Source organism: Erpetoichthys calabaricus, chromosome 1 (genome assembly GCF_900747795.2).
Source record: "Erpetoichthys calabaricus chromosome 1, fErpCal1.3, whole genome shotgun sequence".
NCBI lineage: Eukaryota > Metazoa > Chordata > Cladistia > Polypteriformes > Polypteridae > Erpetoichthys > Erpetoichthys calabaricus.
Genome location: NC_041394.2, coordinates 281,634,040 through 281,659,768, shown reverse-complemented (window position 1 = coordinate 281,659,768; position 25,729 = coordinate 281,634,040). Strand labels below are relative to the sequence as shown.

At 34.9% G+C, this 25,729-nt stretch overlaps 1 protein-coding gene across 2 annotated transcripts in view; it reads right to left on the bottom strand.

The window, feature by feature from the left end:
- The window catches only part of sox5 (SRY-box transcription factor 5), a 242,290-nt gene that overhangs the window by 100,874 nt on the left and 115,687 nt on the right, over positions 1–25,729 (bottom strand). For both annotated transcript variants that reach the window (XM_028815694.2, XM_028815700.2), the window contains exons 5-6: positions 18,530–18,702; positions 9,316–9,384 (exon numbers count right to left, since the gene is read on the bottom strand). In XM_028815694.2, coding sequence (XP_028671527.1) covers positions 9,316–9,384; positions 18,530–18,702 — 242 coding nt within the window. The remainder of the gene's footprint in view (positions 1–9,315; positions 9,385–18,529; positions 18,703–25,729) is intronic.

Sequence of the window (25,729 nt, the reverse complement as noted above, 5' to 3'; positions counted from 1 at the left end):
CATCATTGCTTTAGTACTGTATATATGAGTAAATTTACAACATAAATATTTATTTAACACACACAGCGTTAACCTTAAGTAAGCTTTTCCCATTCAAATATAATGCGGCTCGTAAGTGCGGACCTCTAATTCTGAAGGTGTCATATTTGACTCACATTTTTAAAGTTACTTTTTGTGTAAAATATATTTTATCATACTTGTAAGGTTAACTGGCTTATAATAGCTTGTTAACCCTAATTTCACATTTGAAATTCAACTAATATGAATATACTGTCCTATACATTTACCAATATTTAAATTAATATAGTCTGAGTATCTCTCATTGTATATTGTTTTTACAAATGAACTATGTACTGTATTTATCACAAGAAATAATTTAAAATTATCCACCAGCTCCTGACACAAACATCATAGGTTTGTGCAGACGTCAGCCTTTGGTTTGTCACCAAAGTGCCAGCTGACCATTTTTCAGAGTACTTTATGCTATGTGGCGTTGCTACCATTCTAACCTTCTTTGTATTTATTAATGATGTAATATGTTCTACTTCAGGAGCACTAAAAAACTACATTGCATGGGTTTGTTTAATCATCATACTATGAGTCTGAGTAATAATAATAATAATAATAAGAAGAAGAAGAAGAAGAAGAAGAAGAAGAACAAGAAGAACAAGGAGATTTGAATATGAAGATCTAAGAGTACGAGCGGGCATATAAATGTGTAACAGATCTGAGAGACACAGAAGTGCCAGATTATGAAGTGTGTTGAATGTTAATAGCAAAATCTTGAAATCAATATGATATTTCATAGGAAGCCAGTGGAGTTTACAGAACCTGGAGTAATGTGTTCTTTGGAGATGGTTCTGGTAATAACAGAAGGAGCAAAATTTTGAACCAGCTGAAGCCTATACAAAAGCTTGTGAGGAAGGCCAACCAATATGGAATTACAGTAATCAATGCAAGATTTTACCAAAGCATTTACAAAGACAGCAGTACTATTAGGTGTAAGAAATGGATGAACACCGTTTACAATGCGAAAGTGAAAATATGCAGGCCAGGTGATACTGTTAATATGTGCTTTGAAAAATCAAGGATGGTACCCAAGCTCATAACCTGAGAAGAAGGAGACACTACAGAACCATCAATTGTCAAGGAAAAACTGTTAAATTTGGCAAGAGTAGATTTAGTACCAATGAGGAGAACCTCAGTTTTATCAGTATTAAATCTGAGAAAATTTAGAACCAGTCTTTTATTTCAGCTAGATAATCAGAGAGGATGAAAGGAAGAAGTGCAGAATTAGGCTTGGTAGACAAATACAGCTGAGTGTCAACAGTGTAGCAGTGAAACTGAACACCAAATCTCCTAAAATAATTGCCAAGTGCTAGAAGGTAGAGAATAAATAGAAATAGTATTCTTTAAATTTATACTGATGAAATGACGGTGGATTTCTGAAGCAGTCAGACATTTTTGATGCTGTGTGTGTGATGGCTTTGGAAGACTGCCTATCCATGGATCTGAAAAAGAAAGCTACATTTAAATTTATACTGTCATTTTAGAGTCAGAAGCTTGCCACAGCCCGAGTGTTTGCAGGCAGCAATGTTAAATATTTTGAACATTTTGGAGCACACTAACAGAACCACTGACTCTTCTCTGTATTGTGCATATATTAACTCTTCCACTTTAACATGTTGTTGCTTCAGGAGGAATATACATGAAATGTGCTCATGGTTTGCTGTCCTTTTGTCTTTTTCAACTGGATGCTACCAACTCATTAAATGGGGTAACTTAGCTTAGATGTGACATTACGGCTTCAAGTTATAATGTGATATTAGGTTACCATCAATATGTTTTTGTAATTTCTTGAATAGTCTGTCTTGTTCACATGCAAAATTTGTAAACCCCAGTTTGGAGTATATGCTTTAACCATAATGCAAGAAGATTTCTGTTAAATTTTAAGCTATAAATTAACCATTATAAAAGTTTGTTTCTCTTTTGTCTAATTTCTTTGCTTCCTAGAAAATATAAAATACTTATTAATGGAGTGATATTTCAGTTAGCACCTCTGTTTCAGGTTCATAGTTGTAGCAATTTTTCTTTGCATCCCTGGTGTACCCAATTTCTCTGTAGAGTTTGTACATTCTCCCCGATTTTGCATGGGTATCCCACTCACATCACAAGATATTTATTGCTATTTCAGGTTAATTGCAGACTGGCCTGGTATGAGTGACTGTGAATGCATACATCATTACTTCATTTTCCAGCAAAGTGCATATTTACAGTAAAAATTTATGCAAAATGATTTGAGGTTACAGATTAACAAATTTATACTTGAAAAAGGTCATTATTTACAGCTCAATAACAATGAAAATTTGCAGTCAATCAGGTAATCACCTCTACCAATTATTATGGTCTCCCCTACCTTTATCTTCTCTGTTCCCAGGTTCTGAACATAATGACATTTACATTATTACAGTCAAAATACAGCTGCTGGGTATGAACTGTCATTCTAGTGCAGAAAAAGTACACACGCAGTAAATGTCTTGCCACAATAAGAGTATTAGTTATAACATTCTCATAGTATTAAAAAGCCTAACCTCTATGAATTTGATAATGAAAATAATATTTTCTACAGCATACGGAAGATAAAACATTTTACTTTTTAAGTAATATTTGCCTTTTAATACTTAAATGCATTTCAACCTTTAAATATTTTGTAATAACTCTAATCACTTTATGGTACAGAGGGTTTAGAAGGAGGGTTTAGCAGTGCATATTTCCTCTTAAATTTAGCAGCTACATTTGGAAGGACAATTAAGGAAAAATGTGGACATTATGAAATGTAAACTAACTGAAGACTGGGTAACCCAGAGAACCTAGGAGATAAAGGCCTTTTTGCTGCAGGGTAATAAATCTAGCAACCCCTGCTGCTACAAAAAGCGCCATTCAGGGTCCTGGTCCTTATTATCTTTTTGAATCACAATTCAAGCTCATTTCTTAGCAGCCTCCTAAACAAATAAATTACACAACTGAGTCCAAATGAGATGCCACATCTTGTTTCCAGTTGGTTTGTGGGCAGTTTAACAACTGGGTGTTATAGAGTGAGTCTCAGTAGTGATATATTGATAGTGATTCAATGGGCGAGCTGAGATTAAGCACAGATATGTCGGAAGACTGTACTTACAAAGACCAAATGCATTTCACACAGATGGCATGTCTCTTAGTTTACCACATTTAAAAATTTGTGCTAGAATTGTACTTTGAAAAAAATTCAGTTCTAATTCACGTTTTTTTTTTTTTCTTCAAAAATAAACCTATAACTGTCATGTATTGCTCAGGTTTTGGCCTGAGTTGCCTGAAACAGTACTTCAGTATTCTGTTCTCAAGCACTATTTGGTTTTCTTACCAAACAGATTAATTTCTTTTAACTCAATTAACTTATTTTGTACTTTCTACAAACCCAGTTTGTAGGTTTCTAACCCTTTTCAGTTATGCTAAAATAACTTTAATACGCAAACTCTAATGAAGTATGCATCAATTTTAACGGACTGCCTTAATTTGATAGAATCATTTGAACACAGAAATTATTTTACTTATAGTTTACTTTGTAAAGTTAACTACAGTGTACTTAAATGGAAAGTACTTTTGTTACCAGTGTATTTTAAACTGAATTCTGTTCACACAACCGATTATGGACAGCTTTGGGTAATCTGAATTAAAAACTGGAGGAAAACACAAGAATAACACAAAGCTCTACACACAACAACATATGGATTTGGGAGTCAGCAGTACTAAGTACTGCATCACCATGCCACCAAAGATAATTAATACTTAGTAATACATATTTTGGAGAGACCTAAAATAAAGCAAGATCAGTCCTGTTTGGTTAATTTAATGATTTTGCCCCATTATCTTTATTTGTGACCCTAAATAGAAATATGTTCAGAAAATGGATGAATGAAAAGATATCAAAATCATAGTAACATTTTAATGTATATTTTTTTCTTATTTGCTGTTAGTTTAGTGTATTCTGAGAGCCCTGTAAAGTGTTGATCTTAAGAAAGAAACTATGTCATGAATGCATATGATTAATGGATTTATTCAAATAAATGTAATAGCTAGGATGATCTCCGCACCTAATTGCCTTTAAAATCCTTTCATTCACAAAGGCAAACTGATGGTAAAGAGCATGGGGAAAGAGCTCTACATGAATTCTGTCTTACTTAAGTTTAAAAAAATATAAAATGGCTTGAAGCACACAGCTGCAATAGATGTATTGAAAGCATATGTTGATAAAATAGGGTATAGAAATTGGATGGATGGATGGATGTGTTAGCATAATCTAAGCAAATAATCAGTTTTGGCGCTGATGCGTTAAATCCTCATTTCCACGTGAGAAGACACATAAGGGTAGTAGACAGGACAAAGGAGGTAATTTCTTATGTAAAAGCAGGGCAAACAAAAGAGATACCTGAAAACTGATTAGTAAATGCACAGAGAATTGTAAAAAGTATTTAAATTAAAAAAAAAAAAAAGATTCCAACATGCTCCTCTGTATGGTCACAATCACCTGGCACTAAAATTATTAAAAAATAAATGCCTATGCTGTGGTCTTACTGGCCTCCTTCTGAATGTTTAATACAGTACAGCATATTCATTAGACATATAATGTAAAAATCAACTATATATAACAATAGAATATTACATACCAAAAAATTAAGTGTAGTTTTTTTAAATCATTACTGTATTTCTATACATAATTCTTTTTTGTTTCAATTGTTGTTCCATTCTCTCCCATATTATAATATAAACAGTGTTGAATTCCTGAAAATCAGAAGAAGTTTAAGAAAAAAAAGGAATAAACCAGCAGTACATTGCTTTAAATTTAATCAAAGGTCTTTCAACACAAATTGCATAGTGTATGGAGTGATTCAATTTAAGTGGAAGCAGATAACTACTAATATTAAGGAGGAATGAAGGGTACTGTGCCAAGGGAATTTAACAGCAGATAAAAGTTACAATTAAAACTCAAGGCGGCAGAGGATGAACATTTATTGTATGTTAGAAAATAAGGATCAGCTTAATCTCCTTCCTAAGGAACCCCATGCAGAAAACATATGCTATTACCAAGCACTGCAAACAGTTACTGTTACTGCTGGAATGTTACACAGAAATGAAAACTATGCTGGGAGACCCTTGTCAGCAATAGTAGTAACTTAGAAGGAAAAGTGCTTTGTAAGCAAAATCCTTTACGAGAAGGAATCAAATATACAAAGATTACTCCAACACCCGCAGAGATGGTATTAGAGATTCAGAGATGGTATAATGCCTCCAATGCCTCCCTTTTGCAAAACACGAGTACAATTTAATGTCTTGAATATGGCAGTGTCTGGTTTAATCTGCTAAAGTACTCTGACCACTAAGCAACTTGTGCTCGTTGGTCCTAAGTAGAGAGTCGCAGTCTTTAACTCTGTGTTTCTTTCTTAAAAGATGGTTTTAGCAATCTCTTTGTAGATTTTTTGCAAACATATTTTTGGCTCATGAAAGCCGTCTGTTTCTGTTATGACAGAAATAATGCCCGGGAGCTATTAGTAATTCAGAGAAAGTGACTCAGCTTCAACACATCTGGACTAACCAATGACTGATTTCTCTGCCAATGATAAAAATAGGGAGAAAAAGAAAGCAATTTGCATTTGCATCCTTGTAGCTGGAATTCATAGGCATATATTTCACCTTGTTTTTCAAAGGAAAGAAGAATAGTTTGCCTAGTATACACTTTGGAAAAGACATAGGGAAAAAAGCAACCATGAAACATAAAAAACACTTTTGGCAGCTGTTACTGATGGGTGTAAGATGCTGTGCCAATATAAAAAGTACCTTTTCCAACTTCTCAGAGTGCCTTTCAAAAAATACTTCAAGTTAGATCTGTCTGAACAATTACTGTGCTACTGACACCCTTCTCTAATTGCCACCTAGCAGCATTATGGAATATTTGACAAGAAGAAAAAGCACAGGGTTGCTTGCCCTGCAGACAACCGTTCAGATGTAATTTTCTAATTCTCGCCATTCCATTATTACTTAATTAAACCTAAGAACTACACCTGCATATAAACCATAGAATTAAGACATGTTTCAGGCCCTAACTTGTCCTAATCCCCAATAAAAATAAATAAATAAATGAAACCCACAAAGCATTAAAATCTCTTCACAACAATTCAAAGGCCTTCAGCCCTGGTGATGTATAAACAACATTTCATCATTCAAAAACTTGCTGAACTTGCAAGATTTTTTTAAAAGCAATGGGCTTCTTAAATGCAATTATTTCTCTATATAGAAGGAATAGCTATTGCACTATCCTATTAATGTAAAAGAAAACAGTAGAAATTACTTATCAATACGCAGTTTTAACAGATTCAAAATGTAAAGGAGGATGTTAACATTATTTAGGGACTTCTGCATAAGCCTGTGATGTGTATTCACTTACAGCACACATCATGAATGCAAATAAATGTGACTTTACTTAGGCTTCCCTTGGGGTTTTTATTTGTGAATATGAATCTGGCTCTGCAAAGTGATACTATGACAGTTGTGAAGCTTCTGTGAGAAACAATTGTGCTACGTTCTCAATGACAACTTCAGTTGTTTGGGAAAAGGTTGCAAAGTCATGGGAAAGGGTGCTTTATTTCTGTGGGCTGTACTGTAATGAGTCAAGAGCAGCAGTATTTATAAGTTTACAAAAACAGCTGCTCCTGACACGTGACAGGTTTGACAAAATGTTCCTTGGCCTACAGGGTATTGATCTGCAGTTTCAATTTGGGGGCTGTGTTTCTATTACTGTTTTCTTTAACTCACTATCCCTCAACTATCCAAACAGACATTTCCTTTCCTTTGTTACCTTTTCAAAGCCTTACATATATTTTATACATTTACTCCATATCTATATAAACACGTGTATATGTGTGCATATGGTTCACATACACCAGTACACACACACATTAAAAAAGGGAGAAAGACAGACACAATTTAAATGCTTTTCTAATATGGAAGTGGTCACCCAGAAAGATAAAGCAACATGCAAAGAAGATACATTATTTGTAGAACAGCCTAGTTAATGATTGTTTGTGACTCTAGTTTACCAGCAGTACTTAAAAGAGAAAGAACTTAGAAACTTTCAACTGAATAACACATCTTTTTATGTAGAGTTTTAATGTCCTGATATTCAAGACAAATATACTGAATCTTTTTGATTGGAGACTGATTATGTATTTTACTTGGCAGACTGTTAACATGAAAGAAACACGTTCTTGCTCTTTTCAGTTTTGGGTACATTCAATTCAAAACACTAAATGCTATGTTTCAATGAATAATCAACACTGCCATAAGCTATCAGTCTATCCATTTCATAAACTTGCTTTTGCAACTGCAGAGTCACTGAAAAGCAGAGCCTATTCCTGAAGTGGTGTGTGTAAGATTTACATCCATTCGTACTCAGGTCAATTTAGTGTTTCCAGTTATTGTACCTTGCACATGTTTCGGATGCCTGGACAGATTAAGTTACCTGAATGGGATCTTACTAAAATAAAGAGGGCATGCAAAAATCCATACAAAATTGAAAGCATGCTAAGAATCAGGTTAAAGAACCTGTGTGACAGTAGAATGGGACACCATGGCCTACTTCAGAACCACAGTCTGTTTAAAATTAAAGTAAACTTTAAACCTGGATATTTTAAATGCCTTAGAGGTTGTGCAGTGAAGATACTGATCCCTATTTTTATAGTATTTTCCTCCATTTTTGTTATTTTCCATCATCTTTAAATCACAACTCCTAAAAAATGAAGAACGTATAAATGTGTACAGTTTGACAGAAAATAATTGTAAATAACTAAATTGCCTATTGTGCAAGCAATTGTCTGTATCTTGCACTGTGTGATCTTTCCTCTGTAGGCTCAGCAGAATTCCATACTGGGAAGACTTGTAATTTTACTGTTTATTGAATTATGTAGCTACAATTATTTCTACCGCTTTATACATAAGTTACATACTTTTTTACTGCTACATTGAATTCTTGGTCAGTAAGAAAGGTGTTGTGCAGAAACTTATATATATGGGTATCTAAAGAAACCAACCAGTTTATATCTACCATTTTAAAAAGTGTCAGAATTCACTTGTTTGTGAATTAATCTGTCAACCAATATAGTGTCTATATTTGGTAACTCAGATCTTGTCCATAACAGTTTCTTTACTCTGTCTGTCCTCTTTCACATTCTTTTAAAGACAGGTGACCTGTGAGCTTGGACAACACACAATAACAAGTTTACAAGTGAATGGATTACATGCAGTTGTATTTATATTGTACAAACACATGCAGATTTCAGGAAATAACTGATGACATTGCTTATATTTCAAATAATTCAGTATCTTAAAATGAACTGCCCTTGCACTCATCTCATGACAGTTCATTTTTAAAAGGTACTGAGTGAAGTACTTGCTGCCCACTACCTTTTCACTGCAAAATAATGATATGGGACCCCATAGGAAGTGATATTCAATTCTGAAGATGACAGAGAATTAAGTACAGCAACTAAGATTCAAGCTTATCCTCTTTAATGTTTCACCAAAATGCATCATTTTTGGATAGTGTGAGCTGCTTAGCCTCACTATATCTGCCTATATCTGGTAGAAGTAACCTCAGAATATGAATTAATGTTTATGAATTACTACTGGTATATTTTGTAGTGTTTATAATATATATAATAAACACAAAGAAAATTATAAAAGAAGAGTGAAAGAGGGATATTTGCATGTTTATATGTATAGTATTTGTAGTAAACTGAATAGTGTGAATTGTGTAGTATTTAGGCATAGCAATCATATTAGCTATTCAAAGTCAAAAAAGAGAAAAAAGCTAAAGAACACCAGGAAAAGAGAAGGAAGGAGTGAGAGAAACTACATATAAATAAAAGCTGGCAGTAGTTCTGATATTCTGAGGAAAATAGTGTCAGTATGCCTAGAGTAACATACTGTATAATACTGTATTACATCTGGGGCTTTGGCCAAAGAATAATGAAAGTAATTTTCAAGGCAATCAAGACATGCTATATTAAGAAGCCAAAAAGATTTTATTCTTTCCAAATTTGTTACTGTAGAATAATACCTGTATTTAAACCCTTAACGTATGCATTTTAAGATATCTAAATTTCTTTAGTTAAAAATTTAACATTTAATCTAAAGTTTTATATTGTAATGAAAGTAAAATGTTAATCCAGTGTATAGTAAATGGAATGAACCTCAGTAAACTATAAAGATTTAAACAGTTCTGACCTGAATTTGTTGTTGAAGAAGGTTGATTTTATGCTGTTGCTGTAGAAGTTGTTGTTGTTGTCTTGCAATCTGTAGAAAAAGACCAATATTACTATTATCTTTCGCTGCTATATTCATCCATCCATCCATTTTCCAACACGCTGAATCCAAACACAGGGTCACAGGGGTCTGCTGGAGCCAATCCCAGCCAACACAGGGCATGAACCAATCCCGCGCAGGACACACACAAACACACCCACACACCAAGCACACACTAGGGACAATTTAGAATTGCCAATCCACCTAACCTGCATGTCTTTGGACTGTGGGAGGAAACCGGACTGCCCGGAGGAAACCCACGCAGACATGGGAAGAACATGCAAACTCCACGCAGGGAGGACCCGGGAAGCGAACCCGGGTCTCCTAACTGCACGGCAGCAGCGCTAACACTGCGCCACCGCGCTGCCCCGCCATATTCACTAAAACTCTATTAATGTTTGTATACTATACACTAATTTAAGTAATAGACCGTTATAACACAAAACTGTATATAATTCATACAAAAGTTGGAGGAGCAATGAAAGCTGAAAATAATATAAGATTTATACGTCATACTTATTATATATATTTGTTGTTTGTTTGTTTATTATTTCATTAATACAATGTAGGTAATGTAGTCAACTCTCAGCACATCACAACAAATTTAATCTGAGCGTTTGCAATACAACTCACACACTGTCCATGTTTGTTGTTTCCCACTATGAAGTATAGGTGTGGCTTTTTGCATGACTCTGTAAATATACTGGTACATTAGTACCATTGTGAATTGTTTGCTTAAGTATTAAGTCTTGATTTCATTTAGATCCTGCCTAGCATCCTCTACTTCCAGGCGATTGATCAGATTGATCTTTCCTTTCTCTGTTTTCACAGAAGTGTGAATTTAGATTTGATACCACTCTATCCACTATTAATGCAGTTACCAGGCTTAGTTGGAGTGCAACGCCTAGGAAGTTAGGTAAACCTGGTTTGTGTACTAGATATGTTCAGAAATTTACTGAATGATTAGGATTAATCACCTTGCCTAGCCCAAATGTCATCAAATAAAGTAACGGTTACAGACTCTCTGGGGAGAGGGGGAGGGGTAGATGTAGCATGATATGAATGATATGAAACTAGTGACAAGATGATGACAGATGCTAATTTGGGTTCAAACGAATTGATGAAAATGACTGGCTGGATCAGATAAGACTCACTCCAAAGTGCTCATTTTTTGCCTGTGTTTTTACCTTTGGAGCAGGTCTGACTTGATATATACTGCAGTAATTTGTATTGATTGTCACTTAAATCGTCCCAGCTTCAATGTTTGTCTAGTTCTGCCTGCCTCCTACTTGCCCTGTTTCTTTCTTAACTAGCTTAAAAAAATGAGTGCATAATTTCTCATTGATCCTTGCTAATAACATAACAATTTTCATTCCCTGATGGCTGACATCTCTGTACATCGCTTGAATTTGGTGTTTAAATGAGCTTGAAGAACAGAGTTGTCATATGTGAGACTGTGTTCTGTTCCTTGACCTTTCCTGACAGTAACATCACAGTCATGCATATATATATATATATATATATACAGTATACATATATATATACACATTCATGACATGACATTCGTAGTCTGAACCACAATCTGAATGTATGGGTGGTTACCTACCAGGTAACGCTTGTGGTTGGTCTGCAAGTCGGCAAACATCCGCCACGATGCCCTCTTCAGTTGTGAGAAGCAGACAATAGAATGTTGCATAGTTTACTGTCAAATAATGCAAAGAGTACGCGACACATGTTTCGCCCTAATTCTATGCTCATCAGACGTATACACTCACTGCACCCCCTCTTGGGGATCGAACCTCGGACGTCAGCAGCGAAGCCTTGGCAAAGCTTCATGGCAAAGGCTGTGAATACTTATGTACATGTGATTTCTCAGTTTTTTAATTTTTAATAAATTTGCAAAAACCTCAAGTAAACTTTTTTCACGTTGTCATTATGGGGTGTTGTGTGTAGAATTCTGAGGAAAAAAATGAATTTAATCCATTTTGGAATAAGGCTGTAACATAACAAAATGTGGAAAAAGTGATGCGCTGTGAGTACTTTCCGGATGCACTGTATATATCTATTATATAAAAAAATCTTGGGTCGAGATGTGATCGTCTTGGAGAGACATTATGACGTCACATGAGACGTGATCATCTCAGAAAGACACTCAGGAACCTCAGGAAGCAAGACTCATGAGATGGTGACGTTTGCACGTCACACCCAACTTACAAACAATTTAAAACAAGTTCACGGACATCTAACCTGGCAGTTGTTGGAATGCTTTCGGCAGGCACACTTCATGTGCTCCCAGCTCCTAAAAATGTTATAAGTTCTAGATGGCACATGAACGACTAAGCGAAGAAGAAAGAGCAGCGCGTCGAAAAGAAACACAAAAGTGTTGGGCAGAAAAGAAGGCAAAAAAGAATGCACAAGAGAACAATAATAAAACAATAATAATCTATGTGCAAATTCAGAAAATAAGGAAAGTATTACTCAGCCTGGACCAAGAGGAATTGAAAAGCTCGTAGATCAAATCCGGGTCAGAAATTAAAGGCTTCATAATGACGTTCAAAACATTGGCATGATACACATGCAGAGCAGGTTACAGAATATGAAAGCAGTGGAAATCGAAAGTCTCAAAAAAAAAAAACGTTGGCGCGATACACATGCAGAGCAAGTTAAAGAATATGAAAGTAGGAAAATTCGAAAGTATCAAAAAAAAGATAATAAAGATCACATTAGCACAAACAAACGGAAATAATGGAACAGCAAAAAGAGAGCGAATACACGGACATAGGTGATATGCCAGAAGTATGTAGATATTGTAAAGCTTTAAAGCTGCAGCTGGCTTAAAGTACAGGCTTTTAAATGATCATCATGCAGCACGACATGCAGATCATGCAACACTTCACAAGCAGAAGCAGCTGCTATACAGGCTTTTAAATTAACAATGCACAGTGCGACATGCAGATCACGCAGCATGTCACAAGCAGCTGCAGCTGCTGTACAGGCTTTTAAATGATCGACACATAGCGCAACATACAGATCATGCAGCACAGCACAAGCAGCCCCGGGGGAATAACTCATTCACTTAAATAATAATCTCTTTAAATTGTATACAGTGATCCCTCGCTATATCGCGCTTCGCCTTTCGCGGCTCCACTCCATCGCGGATTTTATATGTAAGTATATTTAAATATATATCGCGGATTTTTTGCTGGTTCGCGGATTTCTGCGGACAATGGGTCTTTTAATTTCTGGTACATGCTTCCTCAGTTGGTTTGCCCAGTTGATTTCATACAAGGGACGCTATTGGCAGATGGCTGAGAAGCTAGATTGCTTACTTTTCTCTCTCTCTTGCGCTGACTATCTGTGATCCTGACGTATGGGGATTGAGCAGGGGGGCTGTTCGCACACCTAGACGATACGGACGCTCGTCTAAAAATGCTGAAAGATTATCTTCATGTTACTATCTTTTGTGCAGCTGATTCCTGAAACGACATGCTGCACAGTGCTTCGCATACTTAAAAGCTCGAAGGGCACGTATTGATTTTTGACTGAAAAACAAAGTCTGTCTCTCTCTCTCTCTCTCTCTCTCTCTCCCTGCTCCTGACGGAGGAGGTGTGAGCTGCCGCCTTCAACAGCTTTGTGCCGCGGTGCTTCGCATACTTAAAGGCCAAACAGCACCATTGATTTGTTTGCTAGAGATTGTTTTCTCTATCTATGTGACATTCTGTGCTCCTGACACGCACTCCTTTGAAGACGAAGATATGTTTGCATTCTTTTAATTGTGAGACAGAACTGTCATCTCTGTCTTGTCATGGAGCACAGTTTAAACTTTTGAAAAAGAGACAAATGTTTGTTTGCAGTGTTTGAATAACGTTCCTGTCTCTCTACAACCTCCTGTGTTTCTGCGCAAATCTGTGACCCAAGCATGACAATATAAAAATAACCATATAAACATATGGTTTCTACTTCGCTGATTTTCTTATTTTGCAGGTGGCTCTGGAACGCAACCCCCGCGATGGAGGAGGGATTACTGTATCCAGTTTACCAAACCCGGGGGTTGGGGAGCGAAGCGAGCAGGGGGAGGAGCCCCCTAGTATTATATAAAAAAAATCCTGGGACGAGACAAGACTTTTTAGCCTGGGACGAGATGTGACTTTGTCAGAGAGATACTTTCAAGTCCCGCAAGACAAGACTTTGTGCCAAGAGACTTAATCACACCTGGGGCCGGAAATAAAAGACAAAGAGTAGATGACAAAGTAGAACGTCGTAAAGTGGTTCAAAAATGTTATATATGCAGAGCAGGTTAGAGATAATGAAAGTACTAAAATTCGAAAGTCTCAAAAAAATGATAGTAAAGATCGCATTAGCACAAACAAACGGAAATTATTACTCAGTGAAATAACGGAAAAGCAAAAAGAGATCAAATATACTGTTTAGATTTAAACTTTAAGTCGGAGACTTGAAGATCGTCTAATTCATGTTGCCATCAAGGAAAAGTAGTGTTTCCTCCCAATGAAGAGGCGTATCTACGAGAATGAAAAGAATTGTGGTTTGGTGAAAGTGAAGGCCACATATGCGAGCAGCAGAGATGTGAAGTGGCTGGCTCAGGCCAGGGGGTTGGCAAGCGAAGCAAGCAGGGGGCAAAGCCCCCTAGTATATATATATATATATATATGTATGTATATATATATATATATATATATATGTATGTATATATATATATATATATATATATATATATATATATATATATATATATATATATATACACTGTATATACAGTATGTGTATATATATATATATATATTATAAATGATAAATATCTGGGTAGCAAGTGTTTACTTGCTTACACTATATAACATTGGAATAAAAACAAATAAATGATAAATTGATAAATAAATTTATACAACATAAAGAAACAATAATGCGTTGTTTTTTGAAACACATCATTATCTTGTGTGGCCCCTCTTAAAATGCAAGACTGAATTAATTTGCTTTGGTAACCTGCTGTATCACTTTCTAGTTTTGAGGAAAATGTTTTCAAGCTTTTTGAACAATTTGCCATAAGTTAAAGTTTGACATTGACTGCTTTTTAGTTCTTTTCCCTGTCCAAGTGATCCCATACAGCTTCAGTTATGCTCAGGACTGGACAAAAGTGACCAATCTAACACTCTAAGTGTTCCTTCAAACTTCTAGTTCAAGAATGTCTTAATTAAGTTTACAGTTTGCTTGGTTTAGTTATTGTGCTGAAAGATTAGGATTTTGCCAGTACCGTATATACTTGAATATAAGCCGAGTTTTTCAGCACCCAAAATGTGACAGTTTTCCTTTCGGTTTGTGCGCGCCGATGATTTCTGCACGTGTTCAGTCTCTCCATGTGCATTCCCTGTGCAGCAAGCGAGCGAGAGAGAAAGAGTGTGAGAGAGACACACACGCGAGAGAGAGACACACACACACACGCAAGAGAGAGACATACATGCACACACGCGGGAGAGAGACGCACGCGCGCGAGAGAGAGAACGAGCGAGTGAGAGAGAGAGATACAATATTGTTTTTGTTGACCCTCTTCTCCACTTACAGAGCTAGTTTACTGTTTTTCTTTGAAATAAATACTCAAAAACATTTAACCTACTGATGCCTCAATTAATGTATGGTAATTTTATTGGTATTTATTTTGATTATTGAAACTTACCAGTAGCTGCTTCATTTCCTACCCTAGGCTTATACTTGAGTCAATAAGTTTTTCCAGTTTTTGTAGGTAAAATTAGGTACCTCGGCTTATATTCGGGTTGGCTTATACTCGAGTATATATGGTAAGTCTTTTTCCTGAAATTTCAGAATGATGAATCAAAATTTTCTTTGTTTCTCAGCAATCATTATTTCATTGATTTTGACCACACATCACAAAAGGCTGCAAAAAGGAATCAATGCACTTCTGTCCAATTTTTCTTTGACTTAATGTCATCTTTTTAAATTGTTGAATTTAGACTTGGTGTTCCATTAGACTTTCTACCATTGGCTATTTCTCCATGCATTAAGGTTTTCCCCATTTTTTTATACTATAATAATCTCATTGGCTTGGTGCTCTCTATGATGATTTTTTAGCTGCAACACACCCTACTAGATCATTTCTTTTAGGACTTGTTTGCATGGTCAAAGCTTGTACTTGTGTGCCATATGCTTAGTAAGAACTTCACTCAATATCCTACTGTCCTTTAAGGGAGTGACCTTTAAAGCACTGGTCATTTGATGCTGATGGGTTTTTGTGTCTCTCAGTTCATCTTCTGTCTTCTGCCTACCCATTCATTTTTTTTTATGACAGTTTGAACACCACCTTTTATTCTCCTGCTGGTTGATTACAGACTTGCTGATAAAAATTTAGATTTTATATCTGTAAAAGAATGTTAGCTTAGTCATTTCCAAACCTCTCTTTGAGGCACCCCAGTTTTTGTGGTTACAGTCCAGTACACCCATTTACAGTGTGCTGTTTGTGGAATTTCAAAAAATGAAATGGCTAGGAGACCCTTATAAGAGATTTGCGAACCAAATCATCTTATTTTAATCATCTTCAAAGATATTTTATAGTATAAGTTTTCAGAAGACACAAGAAATTCTTGTTATTTTCTATTTTTACAAGCAAACAGACATTAAGTGTCTAGACAACTAGCCTTAAAAATTATATAGTGTACATTTTTTATTTTTTCCTTTGAAATATTTGGCACACATGCATTTTTTGGGATTAACTAATGTACAGAATTATCAACCAATTTATGTTGACATAAGAATTGAATTCAGAAAAGAGATTCATACAAGTATATATCAATAAAAATGTTCAATAAAAATGATTAACATAAGCACAGCAGGTATATATACAGTAGGAGTTACTAATTGAATTAAAGTACAAAGTGGAGCAGTGAGTAGTGTTGCCTCATAATGGATCCAGCCTCCTGCGTTTGATCCAGCATGCATGGTTGCTGTCTGTTTGGAGTATGCACATTCTCTCCATGTCTGCGTAAGTGTTTCTTCCACATCCCTAAAGCTATGCATGTTAATCTCATTGTTTATTCCAAAGTAGCCCATATGAATGTGAGGTGTGATGGGCTACTGTCCTATGCAAAGCTACCAAGATAATCTCTGTGACTCTGAATTGGACTAAGTTACATACATACATATATACATATATACATACACACATATATTAATTAATTAATTAATTACAAAAAAAAGAATGTTTGCTTAAGCTTGAATATTCAGTGGAAACAATACATTTTCTTTTCAAATTATTTTCTTAAAGATGATAGACATTATGCTGTTAATGTAGATAGCATGTTCCCTTGGATTATGTACATACTGTAAAGTCCTTATTTCTGAGTAGGTAAGAGAGTGTAAATGTACTTTATAAAATATTAAGAAATGGGAGACTCCTTTAAGCTTGTTCAGCCAACATACGAAGCAGCTATATACATAATGAGTGCTGTCATGTTGCTCCAGTCTTATTTTATATCCAAAGTAAGCACTCACTTGCAACTAACACACACCAGATGGAATTGCATTCTGGTTTACAGTCAAAGGATCAAGTAAGGGACTGTCAAATTTCTTACTCAAATCAATTGCACAATGTGTTAATTTACTGGTTATGTTCATAGGTACTATTTTAAATATATATTTTTAAACAAATTCCTAATATATTCCAGAATGCAGGAAACTACTATGGTATTAAAGTCAGTAGGGTCAAGCTATAATGTTTTAAAACAATTTTATGTGCTTCTGACAATGTAGCTATAGTAACATTAAACTTATGTATACTCTGTCTTTTTTGTGAAAGAACAAATAGCAAAATCATGAGCAAATTACAGGCTAGCCCTTTCCTGGGCACATTTTTGATCACAAAATTCAGGTGCTGAAATTGCATGTCTTATCAAGTAATACAGCAAGCAGCTCTAATTGAATATATGTCACATAACGTACACATTTTCTTCTATGGTTATATACAAAAAAGATAAAAATATTTAAAAATATAACTTTTCATGATTATTGGGTGCTGTTGCTTTTTGTCATTTTTTTTTTAGTTTTGTTTTCTGAATTGGCTCTCACTACAGTGTTATGATGCAAAAGTAGCTTCAATAAAACCTGGGTCTAGCTCTCAACATCTGATAAATAACAGACACCATTCTTTCCGAGCTCAAAAATAAAGGAACACTGAAAACATCATGATCATTTTCATTCCTGTTTCCCAGGTAAGTTCTACAGGGGCAAGACACTACGATAAACTGACCGGGCCATCTACAGCAACTTCCTCTAACACTTCCTTAAACTTCTCTTTGGGAATTCCCAGGTACTCAGCCAAAAAGGTGTCTGAAGTGAACAAATGTTGTGAATTTGAAAGTGTGCCCTACAATGGACTAGCAACCAGGACACATTTGGTTTCAGCCTTTATTCTGATGCTGTTGAAATAGCTTCCAGCTCCAAGATACCCTACATTTGAATTAATTAGTTTTAGAAAATGGATGGACGGGGGAATGGAGAGATGCATGATGTATTATAATAACTTAGTACTTTTGCAATGAATTTTCAAAAAACCACATTACTTGATACCCTATCAATGTTTAAATATTTATTTTGAAAAGAAGTTGACTTGCTTTAATAGACTTTTTAACTTCCAGTAGCTAAAATAAAGTGAAGCATATTGTTTTCCTTTATTGTATAAAAGCCCTACAGTTTTCATTACAAGTGTGAAAAAGAATTTGTTTTTAACTAATCTCCTAACTCACCATGAATCACCTTAACATTTGTACCTTTGTTTGGTTTCTTTCGGAACAACAATTGCTTAGCACAAAAGCTTCAGCAATTTTTAAAAATGTGAGGTGTTTAAATAAATAAATAATTCTATACATGAAACTGGACATCTATGAACAATTCAGTGGCTCATGTGCCTGATTGGGAAATGTTGTTATATAGCATTATAAATAAAGGTTATTAAAATGACACAAACTTGTCACCCATGAAGATTTTATGTCATAAGACAAAAATTATAAAAAAATATCCAAATACTGTAAGTGCATATAATACTGCATGTGAATCAGCCCATAATGTACCATTGTTTACCAAACAAAAAAGGTTCTTTAAATTAAGCCAAGCTCACCTGGTCCTGTTGCTGTTTGGCTAGTTCCATTTGCTGACGTTGTTTCTCAATTTGAGATGCAGCAAGTTTCTTCTGTTCATCATGAGCAGCCAGTAACTGTTCTCTCAAACTGGTCAGCTGGTTGATCATACCCATTAGTTGCCTCTCTTTTTCTGCTAGACTTTCTGGAGTCCCTGGAGGAAAATATTAGGAATTACTGCAAGAAAAGCTACACATGATATGTTCAAATTGAAGAAATGGAGCATTTGATTTTTAGGTCTGACTTATAAAATTATACTTTACCAAAGAAATAAAAATGATACTAACAATGGCTATGAGTGTTACATTGACAGTGGAGTATTGACTATAACACTATAGGTCCTCCAAACTTTATTAAAAGAAATAATATTTGGTCTAAAAACAAAGTTAATATATTTTCGTTAGTTTTACAGAAACAGGTATCATTAATAATTTCCTGTAAAGGCAGAGGCTGTGCTAAACTGCTCTTTCTGGATGATGTAATTAATTGTATCATTAATTAATGTTTACAATCAATTAACTAACTAATGAATGAATGAGTTGATTCATTGATTAATTAGTACATAATTGTAAATTGTAGCTTATGTGAGCTTCACAAACACAGACAGACTCAATATTCAGTAACCTTCCTACAGTGTATTAAACAGTTCCCACCAAGACAGGAAAAGAAGAAGCCTGGCCTTTCCTGCCAAAGCAGGGGTACATAATCTATCACACGCACACAAACACATACACACATATATATGTTTATACTGTATATATATATATATATATACTCTATATACAGAGGTGCCACCTAATTGTTACATGTTATTGAAGGACAACTCCACTATTTCTCATGTTCTGTTTTACTTAGCTCCAAGTCTGGTCATCTACAATATAACAATACCCACACACTCACATACTGTATTTAAAGGCTAAACAGTACCATATTGATAACCTCCGTATCTTGATCATGAACCACACCTGGCAGCAAAGAGTGTATGTTAGGAAATAGCCATGGGGAGGATGCTAGTCCACTGCAGTATATAGAAGTGCATACATCAACATGCTCTCACATCTAGCAATTTTGTGTCACAACTCAAAACAAATTAAAAAAATCAAATTCAGGGTTGCAGAGGGCCGATGTCTATCATAATAAAAACTACACCCAGGATGGGAGAAGATCTGGGCAGGAGCACATGTTCATCACAGTGTGTGTGTATATATAAATATATTACTGTTAATATATACTGCATAATGTTTCATTTATTTAGTTAAAAAATGTAAACAATTTAGAAGGATACTTTATAAGGAATTATTAAATAGCACTATAGTCTATGGTTGATTATTTAAGCATAATTGTTTTACAAAGCTCTCACAAACTAAATAATTAACAAATTAAAAATGTTAAAAGCTTTATTTCCTTTATAGAACTTTTCAAATTCAAATTCAAGGATCATCGCTAGACGATTACAAATCAGAGTTATCATTATTATAGCAGAAGATTATGTTTAAAAAGCATGTTAACATAAATTTCTGAAAACAGTGCCTTAACATATTAATTTGTGTGAACTAAATAATTCCAGAGCTAAAGCTATTTGATTCTTTTAGAAGGAGTCTATATTTACATGAAAAAAGCAAATAGAATTATAAATTACAAAGAAAGAAAACTTCATTTTTCACTGTATACCTATATTTTTCCTTTTGCTTTGCCTTGTTCTGTTAGAACAAAAGTCATTTGTTTTACAGCGAGCGTTAAAGCCATTAGCTGTAGAAAAAGCACATTCTTTAGACATTCAAAAGGGAAAAAAATGCACCATGGTCAGTAAGGCTGACCCCACAGGAAGGTGCTAGGGAAATACATTTGCCCCCAGAGGTCTCTGCCTCCCCTCGAAGGGCTGCCACCAACAATGGACAATAAATGCAACTGTCATGGCAGACTGCAGGAAAAATAAACTAGCGGCTGTTTTAACAGCTTACTGACGAACCTTTCAGATGTGTGTGCATTTGATGATGACTGTGAAACAAGAAAGGACCTTATGTTAAAAATGTCAGACTCAGGGAAGGGTTGGGGGATGGGGGGTGTTATGTGTGTATGGATAAAAGAAAGCTTTCTTTCAGTGGCTGTCCTCCAGTTGAGCTGGAAGGAATGTGGATTGTCTTTCGAGTTAACTCACAGGGAATCTGCTTTCATGCTTAACCTGGAGAGAAAAGGAGTGCTCCCTGTGGCAGAACAAGATCACAGGGAATCTGTGATTTATTGTCTGTTTTGCACCCCCTGTGTCCCTGCTCTGTTTTACATTGCTTTCACTCACTATAAAGTGATTCAGTCACACACTGCGTCTCTTATCCTGGAGAACTGAACCAGTTTACCTGATAAATGTGTGCACTTTGGGAGCATGTCGTACGTTTGCATTCATTTGTTTCACAAAGATGAGTCTATCAAAAGTGCCCATCATTGCTATGCCTATAATTGCCAGCATTTTATTATTTATGAATGTAGGCTTCTATACACATGTATGCATTTGTCTTTTTATAGCTGCCAATTTTAGTTTTTTTGTCAAGTCCAATTAATTCCTAAGCAGATGGCAAAGAAAGGAAAAAAGTTTCCAAAAAAGTTTTTTTCTCATCTTCTAGCACCATTATAAGATTCTTTGGAGGCAAATATAAGGTTATTTGGCTTGTGCTGGAGAAAAGAAGCAAATATAGTAAAGCTGATGGCTCTTGCAGCAGAACGACCCACATTCCTCTGAACTGGTATTTAATTAAATGCATACATCAATACCCATCCTCCTTTGTGCATCCTATTTTTGCATAGAATAATGACAGGTAGATAGGTAAATACACTTGAGAGATTTCCACAAGTAGACTGTAACATTCATTTTTTTACTGGCTTTTGGTTCTGGGCTTTGATTCAGTGTTACTTTGCTTATCCATTGATATTTTATTACTTACATGATACCAATTATAATTTACAGAGTCATGAACATGGATAGGGGACAAGAAACTGGACTAGATACCACAAGGCCTAACTTTTTTTAATGAGTCACTTATGTGACCCTAGGCAATTCACTTAACATTTGCTTAAACTGTGTAAATGTACATTTCTGTGAAAAAAATACACTGACCTATAGAGACCTGTAAAACACTGAAAAATGTTATTTGCTCAGTAAGGAACTATATGAATAAAGGCTGTTTGTGCATAATGCAGCAAGATGAATAAAAGTGCATGCATTTCAAATTAATTTTCATTGAGTGGTTTCACAGAATTAAATGTTTGATGCCTTCTGCATTAATATGTAATACATTATTTTCTAGTGAACAGTAAGTTAAAGATTTCTTGAAAGAATCAACAATTAAAATAACCATGCAGAACACGTGTACTTGTCTGGGAACATGTACAGCCACAAATTAGGTAAATTAGGAAAATGCAGAAAGAGAATGTATAGCACCAAGTACATGTAATAGGATGCGCTTGCATGACACTTCTGTTATTGAAAATGCAAACTCCTGCTCAGGGAGACAAGATAATGAGACAAGTGCAAATGGGTCTGACTCTGATGCTTTCTTGGGGACCATGAGACAGTTGGTTTCTGCCAGCCCTCTGCCAGCTATACTAAAATTAAAACCGAAGAACAGGTGCTCCATATCAAAAACCAAAAGCTTTATTAAATACACGTTGTTTAATTTAACGTAGGACAGAGTTCAATAAAATAGTCCTATATACAATACTGCCTGACTGCTTAAAGTACATAAAATGCTAGCAAGGTGATGGGTTCTATGAATTAATCACAAGAGAAATTATATTAAGTAGAAAAAACAGAATTAAAGTTTGACGTGGAGGAAATTTCCTAACTTAAGGATGTGGACTTGATCGAAAAGAGTTTAGTCTGAGTGTACTACTTATGGTTAGTGCATTATTCACCTGAATAGTAATGGGGGAGTCAAAGTCAAGGCATTGTGAACGATATTTCTTCAATGTGACAAAACTGTGTGATTACATTTTGTAATGCTTAGAAAAAGGTGGTGAAAAGACTTTTGAAATGTTGAATCAAACATGTGGTAAAGAGACAATTTCCAGGGTAATAGTATTCAGGTAGTGGAATTTCCTAACCTCAAAGATATTTGCAGTTAAGCAAATTTTCATCTTATGAATAAGTGAAAGCATCTAAAACTACTGCCTTAAAGATAATGTCAAAAAATTCTCAGCTGAATGTTTTTGAAAAGTATTTGTAGCAAATTAAGAGGTGTTAGAATGAGAACAACGATACTTTGAAAAGGAATAGCTCCACAACCTCATGTTTATGATACGCTGCCAATTGTCTTTATTCTTTGTTGAGAAATGGTATAAATGATATTATTTTTAATTTTAGCTACCTTTAAAACAACATTTTTCTAAAACTCAATTATATGAATCTCTCACAAATAACAAACAACATTATTTAAATAAGACCATCAGCTTATTTAATGTTTTAAGAAACATACAGTAATGAAAGCATTTCATAAAAACCTAATTAAGTTGGGACTTGGGTTATGGCATCATTATCCCTTCTTCAACTCTCGGAGGTACTGTATCATTATCAGAAACTATAGATGTTTAAGCGTAAGTATGACATATTATACATACAAAGGTTTGGTTTAGTTTAAATTACTTTTGTTTCATAATTTAAATTATAACAAGATTGTTTCGCTGTTATGTTATTATTGTGTTTGAAATGTTTTTTTTTTTAAATACATAATAAAGGATTGTACTTTTGCCCATATTTCCATTAAAGGATATTTTCACTGTAAATTCTAACTTACATTCTATATTCACTATTGAACATTGTCAGTAATGGAACTCGTTTGTAACCTGATGGCTGCCTGTAATGTGAAAAATTTTCAAGCAAGACCAACCAGTCAATTACACTTGTAGGTAATAGATGCTCTAATATCACAAACTGATATAATCTGAAAGAAACATAAAGACGTGATTCCAGGCTTGTAAGTTATGTGTTTCCCCTTAAATCCACCAGTATCTTTGAGTGTGTGATTGACTATTTAATTATACGAATTCTGATGAGAACCAACTTCATTTTTACCTTTAAAAATTCTACAGGTCCCCAAGTAACCTACTCTCTTCAAGTCTATAAAGACTGCACTGGTTTAAATCCTTTAATCTCTCAGGGTATGATATACCCTTTAATTCAAAGATGCACCATGTTGCAATTTTCTGCACACACTCTAGTGCTGCTTCATATTAACTGTAGCATGTTTAATAGATCTGCAAACAGTTCTCCTGCTTGTCATATGGTTCATTTTTTGTTATTAACTAGCAATACTAAATTTAATGTTTATGATTTACTTTCACAGAATTCAATTATTATTGATTTTATCTCCATCTGTAAGGTACAAAGTAAAAAATAAGCAGTATCACATAATCTTGGATATACAGCATAGTAAAATCAAAAGGACAGCAAATGAAACGCAGTGGTTGTGAATTGTGATTACACAATGAAATGTGATGAATGAAATATAAAAACTGCAAGAAACAATTCAAAGGTATCTTTTAATGAACTATATATTAACTTATTACCTGAACCTGACTTATCAGTAAAGGATTACAGAGCCAGTATCAGAAGCAAATACTAACCTTGGACAAGGTGGGTGTCTTTTGCAAGGTCCGTTTATGTATACACACACATACAAACACACACACACACACACACACACACACACACACACACACACACACACACACACACACACACTCGGTCTCTCTCTCTCTCTTACTTTCACAGAGTGTAGCTACATGTCTTTAGACTACAGAAAGAAATTCATGTGACAAGGGAAGAACATGCAAACTCAATACAAAGGCAAGCCAACTAGAAATTGAACCTTGATTTAAGAGATGTAAGCTAGCAACATCCTATGCTAGGTTTATAGATATTTACAACAACTGAAGTATATTATTCTAGTGAACTTTGTGACATTTTGGGATCACTGTTAAAATGATTAGCAGTGATTACACCAGAGTGGTTCAATATCATACATCATCTAAATGCCATCGGTACATAGCATTGAATATCTCTTTAACATCCAGATAAAACACTGATATAGTCTAGACTTTTATCATTAACATAATGTTACACTTGTCTACCTAAAACGTTTACATTAATTAAAAGCTTTAGAAGAGCTCTTCAAGCACAAGTTACTGATTTAATACATTATGTATTTATTTAAAACACTATCGAGTATCAACGACACCAGCCACGAACTTCACAAATGGATGCTTATCTGTTTATTAAATACAAAAATTATATACTATATATATATTGTTACACATACCTGTTATAACAAATCTGAAAAACTATGTCTCATATCTACTTCTACTTCATGACTTATCTTGCATCTTACAGACAGGTATTCATGGTTTAAGATGACAAGTACCACATTAAATTTCAAACTTGTTCTTTATCAAATGGTTATGTATGTCATGAGGCTATGATCAGCAGTTAACATTCACAAACCTCCAAAATTTGCTAGTCTTCCACACCATACATAACAAACATTTTGAATTCAAGAGTCAGATCCCATAGCAGGAAATAAACAGTTACTTTTGTGTATTGTGGGCAGTTTTCCTTCTAGGATGTGTGTATGCATAGGCACAAACACCTTTTTAAGGTCAGACACACAACATTTTCTAGTAGTGCACAAAAAACATTAGAACGTTAGAACAATGTAGACGAGAACATACCATTCAGCCCAACAAAGGTCGCCAGTCCTATCCACTTAATTCTTCTAAAGAAACATCAAGTCTAGTTTTGAAAGTCTCTGAAGTTTTACTGTCTACCACACTACTTGGTGGCTTATTCCAAACATCATTGGTTCTCTGTGTAAAGAAAAACTTCCTCATGTTTGTGTGAAATTTACCCTTAACATGTTTCCAACTGTGTTCCTGTGTTCTTGATGAAATCATTTTAAAATAACAGTCTCAATCCACTGTACTAATTCCCTTCATAATTTTTAACACTTCAATCATGTCTCCTCTTAATCTTCTTTTGCTTAAACCGAAAAGACACAGCTCTTTTAATCTTTGTTCATAATTCATCCACTGTAGCCCTGGAATCAGCCAAGTCGCTGAAGTAAGTTTGGAAATCCACCCCCAAACACCAGGAAAAACTTTAAAAACGAGGGATGGCACAATGATATTTCTCGTGT